A 12,978-nucleotide genomic window follows, 5' to 3' on the forward strand; every position below is an offset into this window, starting at 1 on the left:
TCTATGGGATACTTGCCAAAAAACATAGCTTCAATCTTATCGTGAGAAAACTTCAAACAATCTCAGACTTCTAAAAAAATAACTGGTCAGTGAAATAAAGACTCCAAAACTGTAACAGAGTATGGGAGACTGAGGAGACATAAACAACTAAATGCAAAGAATTGGATCCTGTACCAGAGAAAGGACATTAGTGAAAAGTGGCAAAACTCAAATGAGGTCTATTAGTTAACAGTATTGTTTCAATGCTCATTTCCCAATTTCAGTAATTGTTTTGTTTTTTGTTTTTTCACTTTATTTTACTTTACAATACTGTATTGGTTTTGCCATACATCAACATGAATCTGCCACGGGTGTACACATGTTCCCCATCCTGAACCCCCCTCCCACCTCCCTCCCCATACCATCCCTCTGGGTCATTCCAGTGCACCAGCCCCAAGCATCCTGTATCCTGCATCGAACCTAGACTGGTGATTCGTTTCTTATACGATATTATACATGTTTCAATGCCGTTCTCCCAAATCATCCCACCCTCTCCCTCTCCCACAGAGTCCAAAAGACTGTTCTATACATCTGTGTCTCTTTTGCTGTCTCGCATACAGGGTTATCGTTACCATCTTTCTAAACTCCACATATATGTGTTAGTATACTGTATTGGTGTTTTTCTTTCTGGCTTACTTCACTCTGTATAATCGGCTCCAGTTTCATCCACCTCATTAGAACTGATTCAAGTGTATTCTTTTTAATGGCTGAGTAATACTCCATTGTGTATATGTACCACTGCTTTCTTATCCATTCATCTGCTGATGGACATCTAGGTTGTTTCCATGTCCTGGCTATTATAAACAGTGCTGCGATGAACATTGGGGTACATGTGTCTCTTTCAATTCTGGTTTCCTTGGTGTGTATGCCCAGCAGTGGGATTGCTGGGTCATAAGGCAGTTCTATTGCCAGTTTTTTAAGGAATCTCCACACTGTTCTCCATAGTGGCTGTACTAGTTTGCATTCCCACCAACAGTGTAAAAGTGTTCCCTTTTCTCCACACCCTCTCCTGCATTTATTGCTTGTAGACTTTTGGATCACAGCCATTCTGACTGGTGTGAAATGGTAGCTCATTGTGGTTCTGATTTGCATTTCTCTGATAATCACTGATGTTGAGCATCTTTTCATGTGTTTGTTAGCCATCTGTATGTCTTCTTTGGAGAAATGTCTATTTAGTTCTTTGGCCCATTTTTTGATTGGGTCATTTATTTTTCTGGAATTGAGCTGCATAAGTTGCTTGTATATTTTTGAGATTAGTTGTTTGTCAGTTGCTTCGTTTGCTATTATTTTCTCCCATTCTGAAGGCTGTCTTTTCACCTTGCTTATAGTTTCCTTTGTTGTGCAGAAGCTTTTAATTTTAATTAGATCCCATTTGTTTATTTTTGCTTTTATTTCCAGTATTCTGGGAGGTGGGTCATAGAGGATCCTGCTGTGATTTATGTTGGAGAGGGTTTTGCCTATGTTCTCCTCTAAGGGTTTTATAGTTTCTGGTCTTTGATTTCAGTAATTGTACTGTGGTTATCTAAGATGTGAACGTAAGAGGAAGGTGGGTGAGGGGGTACTAGAACTCTGAACTATTTTTGAAATTCTTTGAGAAATCTAAAATTACTTCAAATTTTAAAAAAATAAATAAGTAAATAAGAATGAATGTGGTGATGAGTTACCACCAGACAGCCCTTCTGGAGGCTTTGGTCTTAATCATCATTGGCAAGCCTGGACAATAAAGACCCACACTGGTTTATACCTTTGAAAGTTTTTATTACAGACAACCCCATTTTTCCAAGTCCAGCTCAAAGCGCCCCCCCGCCAACTTGTTTTGTTTTGTTTTGTTTTATTAAATCTGGGCTTCTGTACATATTGGACCAATTGGTTTTCTTGCTCCTTGGGTATCTGCTACGGAGTCAAGGACTCTGCCATTGATCGTAGGTTCTCCGAGAGGAGGGGCTGGGACTCTGTAGCCATGTTCCATTCTGTGACACCTGGTCAGCAAAGTACTGACAGCATTACCCCCCTGCCTGGGAGGCTAGGCAGGGGAATCTGCCAGCCTTCAGCAACCCCTGTGCACCCACTTTGGGTCTCGTGGTGACAGGGCTCTAGACAATGTCACTGTGATCTCTGACTACAGCCAGTACAACTGCTGGCAACAACACAGCTCATTATGGCTGGGACACTCCCTGAGTGTGAGGATGGGGAGAGTGGCACATCAGTCCCCAGAAATGCAGGACTGCAGGCAAAAGAGGCCAGCACAGCAGAAGGCTCTGCTTCTCAGAAGCAAACTGGGCAGGGATAAGGGAGGTCCTGGGAGCCCACACACAAAGGTGCAAGGATTTCAAAGGCAAGGAGCTGGGAAGTGATGGTGGACAGTGGCTTGAAGGAAGCCCGGCCCAGAACATATTAGGACAAATTTGATCAGCGAGTGAACCAATGCTTTAATAATAAAGAATAATGTGGCTATCACAGGACATTGCCTGGATGGCTGTGACTACTACTGCTACTCACTGAGCATTTAAACAGGGGAGGGGAGTGTTTGAGGGTGCAGATCTCAGAGCAGCAGCCTTAGCAGGAGGATGCTGGCTAGGGCCAAGGGTGTGAAGGAGGCTTGAGAGCCAGTGCCAGCGGTGGTGGCCGGCGTAGGGGTAGTGGTTCTTGAGGAGTTGTCTGCACACTCAAACTTTCGGAAAGTGACTCCTCTGAACGTCCGATTCTCAGCACCCAGGAATTCACAGGTGGAGATGTTGACATTGGAGCAACCTTTCAGCACAAGCGTTGTCGTCTCTGTGAATGCAAACGAGACAGTAAGGACTTTACAGTCCCTTCACCCTCCCTCTCCAAGTGACCTGCAAGAGCTGAAACAGGTCAGTTCCTGAAACAGGAGCTTGGAGAAAGGAGCCCAGGATCAAGAACAATGACTGAAGGGTAATGGCACCGTGACCGTGGAGGTGAGGGTCTAGATCCCCTCCCTGACCCAGTCCCAGAGGAAACTGAGGTTCCTGGAGCTGGATGTGAGCCTGAGCTCACAGGTCAGGGCCAGAGCTGGACCTAGGACTCAAATCTTCAGTTTTCTCCTGAGTTGCTGGCAAGTGGTGAAATGCAGGAACAGGTTCAGACCCTCCATAAATTCTCTGTTCTCAATCCAAGAAGAAGTCGGCACTTCAGACTGCTCCTGGCCTCCACCTCTCTAGGCTCTGCTTCCCATCCCCATTCCTCTCTGGACCTGAGTTCTCTCTACCTGAGTTTTCCTTGAGAAGAGGAGAAACAGTAAGAGGGGATACGAAGAGACTACCACGTCTTTACTCCTAATCTGTGTTGTGATGTGTTGAACTCTATTTTAAGGTAAGGTCCTAGGAAAAGACCAAGGGAATTTGCAAAGAAGATATGATTGTGATTGCAGCTACCTTTTATTGAATACCGATTATGTACCAGTATTGCTCTATAATAGTGTATGCATATTATTCAGTCGTTAAGTCATGTCCAACTCTTTGTGATTGCTTTGAAGGCTACAAGCCAAATTGTCCTGAAGGACAGGCAGTTCACAGAGGAGGAGGGGGCTGGAGGAGGTGATTGGCTATTTGTTAGAGTCAGGGCTACAATTTGAGTTCAAGGCTGACTCCATCCTTGCTCTGAGAAGGAAGGAGAAACTTCCAAATACCAGTAAAGAAAGAAATTCATTGCTATTTTAGAGCAAATATGAGTGTTGAAGGTTGAATTAGAGTGTGTGAGGAAGATATGTTGCTTGGCACATGTCTGAAGTATTTTTTTAAGTGACCTTGGGCAAAAACAAAAACAAAATCCTACATTTATGATGACTTTGATCTGTCTGGCTTTCAGATTAAGTCAAGGCCTGGGACTTTGCAGACACCTTGGAATAAGGTAAGCAGAAACAGCAAGTCCTTATGCCATTGCTGCCCTCAGGCAAAGCTTTAGAATTAGACATCAGAGCTGTGTAGACATCAAGACCCTTAAATGCATATTATTACCTGACATAAACCACTCTGAAAAGGCTACAAACTATATGATTTCAACCATATAAATTCTGATAAAGGCAAAACTATAGAAAGAGTAAAGAAAAATCAGAGGTTGCCAGGGGTTAGGGTTAGATAGAGCACAGAGGACTTTCAGGTCAGTGACACTACTATGCATGATACTATGACAGTAGATACATGTCATCATACATTTGTCAAAATCCATATAATGTACAGCACAAACAGTGAACCCTAATGTACTCTAAATGATAGTGATGTGTCAGTATAGGCTCACGGGTGATAACAATGTACCTTTTTGGTGGACGATGTTGATAGTGGAGAAGGCTATATATGTGTAGGGGAAAAAATTATAGAAAAAATATATCTTCCTCTCAATTTTCCTGTGAATCTATCTAAAACCTCTCTAAAAAATAAAGTCAATCCTTTTTTTTTTTTAAGTAAAAAGAAGTTCAGGAGAAGTATGAAGTTTGGCCCCACTAAGAAATCTGCAATTACAATTATGCATCAATTTCCGAAACCATAACTGCCATTTAACAAAAGTTGAAATCAAATTGTACTTGGATATTGGTGCTCTTTAAACTCTTATTATTGTAAGGCATACTGTGGCAGAGACTGACTAACTGTTCATTTTAGCTTTATGCCTCTTCCTTTCCTGTTGTGTCACCACTGGATTAAATTTCTACCTTCCAGGGCAGTCTGAGTCCCAGACAACAGAATGTGGAAGGGAGTGAGGCACTCGCTTCTAGGCATTGCCTGTAATAACCTTCCTGCCTTCCTCCACTCCCCCTCTTACCCCACCTGCTGGTGAGATGCAAAGAATACAGAAGAGAGCTGCCAAGTCCTGAGTGAGTAGGGGCTGGAGCCTCAAGATGAAAAGAATCCAGGGCCCTGGATTCTGCAATGAACTGCTCCATGAGCAAGAAATAAACTGTGTTGCACTGAGCCATTGGACATGGAAGTTGCCCCTTAACAGTAATTAAGTAACACTAATAGTGTTATATTAGTAATATTAGCATTAGTAATTGGCTAATAGTAATGGTTAATAAATGTATTATTATTTAAATAATCATGCATAACATTTGTCTGAATATTTAAAGAATAATATTTATTAGTTTTATATTGTATGATGGTTCATTTGTATCTCATAACAGTTACTATCAAATTACTCCTGTAGAAAAGAACAGTTGGTTGGATTTTTTTAGATAAATCATCAGTATTGTTCATTTTCAAGTATCCAGTGACTTTTTTAAGTAGGAAACACTGTGTTGATTTACACCATGATCAAGGGGAATAGATCATAGCTAAAATGTAAAATAGCTTTTTTATTTCAATGTTGTTTTTGTTCTTTTTCCAATTGGTTGGGTTTTAAAGCCCAATTTGAGTCCCCCTTCTAGGCAACTCAAGTTTTCAGAAGCCAACACCTCTCAGTGACAGGTAGAGAAGGGAAGTTACATATAAAAAACAATAAAAGTCAAACCCACCCACACCTACAGAACAGCCCAACCTAGTAGAGAAATAAATGCCAGGAGTGACGTGATGCCCTTAAATGAGCCTGGTTTGATTACAAGTCATAAAAAGAATAGAATTCAAAAGATGGACAGCCCAGGAGGAATGACACTGGACTGAGGAGGCAAAAATAGCAAGCAACTCAAGGCTACATTAACAGCCTAACTATCTCAAAGGTACCCTGACCTTATTTCCTCATCCTATCTCCACCAGGCCTTTTTTGTGAATCCAGAATTTATGATCCAAGGTGTAACCTGTGTTTTAAACTCAAGTCCCATAAAAAGGAATTCACGTACCATTTATAAATTCTGCAATCATACTGACACATCTTTCTCCATAACATTTCTGGGTTTCATTACAGGAAGTTTCATTATCTCCATAACACGCAGGGCACTCTATGTTTCTGGGCATCTCTTGTTGTGGAGGAGCTGGGTAGAATAAGAATCATTAACTCAGAACAGTGTTATCACAAAGATCATGGTATTGCCTGGAGTGGAAGGAGAAATGCAGACAAAGATGCTAGCCAGAGAGACCTCTCAGGGTCTCTCTGCATGCTCAGGAATCTCCGATCCTGCCATAAAAATAGCAGTCATCCTATTCCTATGTCTCACCAAAGTTATTTGCAGCACTTTACCTCATAGAGCTGCCCTTACAGACCATCCACTCTTCAAGAACTGTGGTTGATGAGTGTGTTGGGATGAGAAGGGAAAGGTAAGATTTTGAGCTAAAACTAACATTAGCCAGCTATTCTGGATTTAGCCAACAGGTGTGTGACTATTACTAACTCTTGCTCTGAACAAATGTAATCAAGTAATTATTTATCACTGTGACTTTGATTTTTTTTTAATTATATGAGACCCAGCTCTACTATTAATGAACCATGCTCTATGACTATGGCCACATTTTCTCCTCTTCAAAACAAAGGTTTGATCTAAGCCAGCGGTTCTCAAATGAAGGTCCAGGAACTCCTGGGGATCCCTGAGATCCTTCCAGGGAGTCCACTAGGTCAAAATTATTATTTTCATGATGATACTAAGATGTTCTTTGCCTCTTTGTCTTCCCTTCAGGGAAATACAATGGAGTTTTCCAGTGGCAACATGACATGTGAGATTGCAACAGAATAAATGAACAAGCAAATCTGAGAACCAGCTGTATTCTATTAAACCAGAAATTAAAGTGCTTTGAAAAAACATGGAGCAATGCCATTCTTTCCACTAAATATATTTTCTTTTGAAAAATAATTATTTCTATTCTAATAACATTAAAATGTCAGTAATGTTAACATGTAATGGGTTTTATTATTTTTTGGTAACTAACAGATATTTTTAAATTTCCTTAGCCTTATTTTTAATACAGTAAATATTGATAGATATAGTCCACAGAAACAGAAGTTATTTGGGGTCCCTCCATAATTTTCAAGACTTAGCATCTGGAAAGAGGGTGTGAGGCCACAAAATGTGAAAGCGACTAATGAGCAGCCTCCCACACAGGTTGAAGCGCTGTGATTTCTGTCTTTACTAAGAAACGGAAAGCATAATGGGAGTGCTGGTTTTCTTCATTTGTTTCTCAAGTAACTGTTGTATGTCGGCTGTTAATGTTACCCAGCTATGCACTGAAGTGCCTAGACTTACACTGTCCATCTAAGATTGACAATCATAAGTAGTGAAAGAAGGGATGGATATGGGAGGACAGAGGGAAGATGTGGCCAGCACCCACCGGTGGTATTACTGGTTTGATTGCATGCCTCTCCTAGGCAACACTGGCTTTCAAAGTGGAAGATTTCTGTTTCAGATACGTAGACCGTGAAAGGCTCAACCGTGGTCTTACTGCAGTTCTCTTCAGAGCAGGCATGATCCTCATACCATGTAGAGTTTCCTTCTACACAAAGGCAAACACAGACTATCAGTCTTGGGTACAAAGCGTTCAGGGAGCAACTCCTTTAGGCAAGGACAGAAAAAGTACTCTCAGCTCAATGCAATTTAGGGGACACTGAAGAGAGTTTCCTGCAAAAAGAAAAATCCTTCCCCAAAAAGTAGTTTCTGGCTTCAGCGGGAGATTTTGCAGCTTAAATTGCAGGTGAAAGGCTGATGGGTGAAGTGGGTGGTTCACACTGACACCCCCAGAGACCACTGATCAGTCTTAACATCTCTAAATATAGCCAAGCAGACGTGATGGGTCTATGCACAACATGATATTGAACCTGAAGCTAGTAAAGCTTATAGACCAAAGCTATGCAATATGGTGGTCATTTATAAAGCTCTATGTGGTCATTTGCAAATCACTTCCTCATATTTCAAGAGATCAATATCTGAATGTACATATAAGACAGCACTGATATACACATTAACATCACTGAAAAAAACTTCTACTGAACAGCATGAGTACAGTTTACAGGAAATGCCAGGAAGAGGGGAACAAGTGAAATGACATCACAAAGAAGCAATCAAGCAAAGCCAGAATATGAGATAGCTACAGGACAAATGGGACAAATGCCCCTATTTCTCCAACAATTCAATGGAATTGAGCAAAAAAAAAAAGATCTTACTAAACTAGGCATGATAGACTTAACAGCAAAATGTAATTTTGTTTGGGTCCAAATTCCAATGCATCAATTATATCTCAATATCTTTGAAGTATATTGAACATTTTTAAGGTCATCTTAATTTTAAAATTTAAAATTATAGCTAATTTTCTTAGGTGTGATCCTTGTATGGTAGTTATTTAAAAAGTAGGGGAGAGTTCTTATCAGAGATGAATAATGAAGTGTTTATAGGGGAAATAATATGTTATCTAGATTTGCTTTAAAATACTATGGGGAGTAAATTAGGAGTTAAGGATTAAAATATGCATGTCACTATATGTAAAATAAATAACCAGCAAGGACCTACTGAATAGCCCAGGAAACCATACTCAATAACTTGTAATAACCTATAATGGAAAAGAATCCATTTTCCTAAAATGGAAAAGAATTTGTGTGTGTGTGTGTGTGTGTGTGTGTGAGACTCACTTTGCTGTACACCTGAAACTAACACAGTATTGTAAATCAACTACATTTCAATACAAATTTAAAGAATAAAAATGCTATGGGAAAAAAAAATAGCAAAATGTTAATTGTTGACACAGGACCACAGTTCACTATACTCCTCTTCCTGCTTTTGTGTACATTTGAAATGTTCATAATAAAAAGTTAAAAATAAATCAAAATGCTCTGAGAGAGCTGTAACAATCATACCAGCAAAACACCGTGGAAGGGAGTCTGAGTGAAAGTATGTTGAATCTGAAACAGGAAGGAACACTGAGAGGAAGGAAAGGGGAGCAGAAAATGGAAAAATGAAAGCACCTAGAGAAAGCTGACTGCTTATAATGCGGCTAAGAGCTGTCCCTGCTTCGCATGCTCATTCCTATGGGCCTACAGTGACGTTTCAGCCAGAGGAAGCAATTCCAAGGAGCCACAGCGGCTTGTGTGCTTGCTTGGCTCTACCACTTGCGTGTTGCTTCTGCTGGGAGGTGCCTTCATGACTGCCTCTCTCCGTGCACAGCCCAGCCTTAGCCTTCCTTTTCCTGGCCAACCCCTCCAGCACCTGCCCTGTGCAAGTTCCAGAAATGAGAATGATCACCCCCTGAGGCTCACCATGATAAAAGTTGGTTGAGAAACTTGTACAGCTGATGGTGGCACTTGAGGGACACTCTGTGGCATCTTTTGCATCACAGACCTCCTTCAGTGAATTACACTGTACACAGCTCAGTGTATTCTGGGATTCTGGGGAGACAAAATATTTGGTATCATCAACATTCAGGAGACATTAATAAAGTTTGCTTTGGACAAAGCACCACACTTACCTCGGGTTAAAAGAATAGCCAAGATAGCATCCCTTCCCTCTGGGGTCCCCCAAACTTTAAGCTGTGAGATGTCTACCATTCTCCGGTTGGAAGACCCAACCTTGACCCACAGCACAGAGTGGTATCACAGGGTGCAGTGTGCAAGAAGGGGTGTCACAGTCTTCACTGCCCACATCTTGACAAGAGGTCGCTTGGGATTCCAGAGCACCAAGACTGACAAGAATCTGGTGAGGTGGAAAATGGGGTCTTTGTTCCAAAAGGGAGCAGCGTGGTTTCCCTCACCTACAGCTGCAACCGTGAGCAGGACGATGATGACAGCAAAGAGGAAGCCCTTCATGGTGCTGGACATATGCCTCCTGAGGACGAGAACTGTGGCTTCAGAGCCTCAAGCCTGAAGAGAGAGGCACAAAGAGGACAGTCCGGGGATTCAGAAGATTGCTAGAGCGTGATATCCCCTAGGGGTGCAATCACACTTCAACAAACCTAGCCCAACCTGGTGACAGAAGGAATCAACATCATCAGCTGGCAGCACAGAGCCATGATACAGATCCAAACCTGCCTTTATACCCACAAGAATCTGAGTTTTCCCTTTGCCTACAAAGGTATCTACACACACAGGTACGAAAGCCCAGGGCATTTCCTACAGAGCCACATAGATACAAAATGGGCAGGCAGAGGATTGCCAGCCCCACTGAGGATGGGAGTCCAGGAAGAAAGCTGGACTATGCTCTCCCAGAGCACAGTGTCCATCCTCTGGTTGGAATCTTGCCGCATTCACATAATGGCCTTTAGGGGCTCTGTCTCTGCCATCACCACTCCAATAAGCAGATATCTACTGAGCACTTACTCTGTTCTGAACATTCACGTGCACTGATTCATGTGATTCCTCCACCTCTGTAGGCAGGTATTATTATTAGGATGACCTTTATTTCAAAGGGGAAAATTAAACCCCAGAGAAGTTAGGTAAGCACTCAAAGTCGAGGTCACACTCCTGAGAGGAATAAAAGCTGGATTTGGCCCAGATCTCTAATCCTCAGTCCATGCTGCCTCCAACAGACATGACTCTCAAAGCCCCAGACCCAAAGGTCCCAGCACACCTCTGACTGGTCTGTCATCAACCTCTCTGAACCTGTAAGTTGTCTAATAGCTGAGGTTTAGCTGTATTTATTAAGATCCTGAGAGTTGGAGATTAGAAAATGTAAACTACTATATATAGAATGGATAAACAACCAGTTCCTACTGTATAGCACAAGGGACTATATTCAATATCTTGTGATAATCCATAAGGTAAAAGAATATTTTTTAAAAAAAGAATGCCTATATGTGTCAAACTGAGTCACTTTGCTCTACAGCAGATTAGCACAACATTGTATATCAGCTATACTTTAAATAAATAAATATATATCCTGAATCAGAGCTCCTAAAATTTCAATTTGCCCATGTATCAAAGCAGCATGAAAGGGAACTGTCTGGCTCTGCACTGAGTCCTTCTTTATCATTAGCTCATTTATCCTGTGAACAGTAGGCAGGAGCCACATGTGGCCACTTACATTTAGATTCATTGAAGGAATAAAAAGGAAACATATTATTTCTCAGACCGGTCATGTTCCAGTGCCCAGAGGCCACCTGTGGCTGGTGGCTGCTGTACTGGCCAGTGCAGGTATGAAACAAGTCCCAGGGCACAGTGCTGCTATAAAGATTTTTGCCTACTCCCCAGCTGAAAAACCTGCAGAAGGAGGGATAATGAAAATTGCCCAAACTCACTCAGCTTGTAAGACCAAAAGTGAGACTCCATTCGGGGTCCTTCCAGGTCCGAAACCAAGTTGTACCATGATAACTGCCACTTATTAAAGAGCAGCAAACCTTCTACTGGGCGTTGCAACCCACTGCCTGCATCCCACTTCACCAACCACACATACATGCCCCCCCCCCCCCCAGCATACACACATACACGCACTACACTATGCTCATCTAGTTAGCTTATTAGGGGTCAGTGAAAAGAAAGAGAAACTAGTCACAGTCAGGGAAGACAGACGGCCCATCACTTATCTAATGGCCCCAACATTCAGAGAGCCAAGGAGAGAAAGTCTGTTTGGTCTGGAGGCTGTGGCAGATTTTGCACATTGTGCCCTACGCCCTCCCCTGCCCAGTCACTGCTCCAGGCACAGAACCCCAGTGCAGAGAGGTCCAGGGACTGGGCTTCCTAGGAAGGGCATCTCAAGCCTTGTGGGTGTAAAGGAAGAGGAGCTAGGGCAAACAACGAGAAAGAGGCCACAGAAGCCACATCGAGTAGTGCACAAATCACCTCAGCCCAGGTACCGACCTGATGATTAGCCTCATTTTCAGAGGGACATAATGGAGGCCCAGAGTGGTCAGGACTCTGCCCAGGAATGCACAGCAGAGAGACAGAGACTGAAGGTGGTGGGACCAAGGGGCCAGCGAGCTGGGGGGCAGGGCAGAGGGCCCCATAGAGAAAGTGAGAGCAAGCGCATCTGTACACCCCTTGGCGAAGTCCTTCCCCCTCATTCTATCGCTAGACATTTTCGGCAGTCTGAGAGGGTCCCGTCACAATCGCTCTCATGTTACACAGAGGAGCACGAGCTCCCAGAAACTGCGAGAAGGACACAGCACCACGAACACACAGAGCAAAGTCCAGAACCTCTCGACTCCAGCCTTCCCCTCCCGGGCACTGCTGAAGCAGCAAGCACCGAGAGAACGCCCTGGACCCCAGACAGCTCTGAACACCTTTCTCCTACTCTCAGCTGCTCCCAGGCTGGGCCCCTCTTCAAAGCTCAGCCCCACTCCTTTACCTTCTCTTTCTGGCCCAGAGACTGCCCTGCAGAAGGTGGATCCCAGCAGAAGGCTGGAGAAGGTGTGTGAGGGGCCTTATATAGCAGGTGGCTGCTCAATCAGAAAGCACAGCCACCTACAGGGAGGGGCTTCTGGGCCAGACTGGGCCCTGCCCAACTGTAGAGCCATACACAGCTTAACCCTTGGCAGCTATGATGCTGGTCAAGTCTCTGAAGCCTCCAGGAATTGGGAAAAACTCTGGTCAGGGCCTGCCTTTGGCAAAAGATACAAAGGAGCCAGATACGTCCCTGGCATTGTCTCATGTGGGCTGCCACCCACCAGATGGATTCCATGACCAGTAGATGGATCACAAGTATCACTTTATCCTGACCTCATAAAGCAGTCACCTTGATTAGCCCATCTGCAGATGAGGAAACCAAGGTACATAAGAGAAACCTAAAAGGGCTTCCCTGGTGGCTCAGTGGAGAAGAATCTGCCTGCCAGTGCAGGAGACAGGTTCGATCCACGGTCCGGGAAGATCCCACATACCTCGGAGCAACTAAGCCTGGGAACGAAACTACTGAAGCCAGTGGGCCTGGAACCGGTGCTCCGCAAAGCCACCACGATGAGAAGCCCGGGCACCACAACTAGAGTAGCCCTTGCTTGCTGCAACTGGAGAAAAAGTCCGCACAGCAATGAAGACCCAGCACAGCCAAAAAATAAATAAATAGATGATTTTTTTAAAAGAGAGAGAAAGATAACAGATTCTCCCAAGATTACACAGCTGGGAAAGAGTCAAACTCAGAATCAGGTCACATGG

At 43.3% G+C, this 12,978-nt stretch overlaps 1 protein-coding gene across 1 annotated transcript; it reads right to left on the minus strand.

Moving 5' to 3' along the window:
- Positions 1-2,581: 2,581 nt before the first annotated feature.
- LYPD8 (LY6/PLAUR domain containing 8) lies at positions 2,582-9,717 on the minus strand. The gene is made up of 5 exons (XM_052644352.1): positions 9,651-9,717; positions 9,160-9,288; positions 7,245-7,406; positions 5,825-5,956; positions 2,582-2,814 (listed from the first exon to the last, which is right to left on the minus strand). The coding sequence occupies exons 1-5, from the start codon at positions 9,715-9,717 to the stop codon at positions 2,582-2,584; spliced, it is 723 nt and encodes a 240-aa protein (XP_052500312.1).
- Between the last annotated feature and the right edge of the window lie 3,261 nt (positions 9,718-12,978).

This window comes from Budorcas taxicolor, chromosome 7 (assembly GCF_023091745.1).
Source record: "Budorcas taxicolor isolate Tak-1 chromosome 7, Takin1.1, whole genome shotgun sequence".
NCBI lineage: Eukaryota > Metazoa > Chordata > Mammalia > Artiodactyla > Bovidae > Budorcas > Budorcas taxicolor.

Bases quoted from the DNA above. Each gene is read 5' to 3' on its own strand.
- LYPD8 (XM_052644352.1), bottom strand. From the start codon at position 9,717: ATGTCCAGCACCATGAAGGGCTTCCTCTTTGCTGTCATCATCGTCCTG. The intron at 7,407-9,159 runs GTGAGCCTCAGG...GCCTTTGTGTAG, and splicing joins CTCAACCAACTTTTATCATG to AAGGAAACTCTACATGGTAT. The intron at 5,957-7,244 runs GTGGGTGCTGGC...TATTCTACCCAG, and splicing joins TCAAACCAGTAATACCACCG to CTCCTCCACAACAAGAGATG.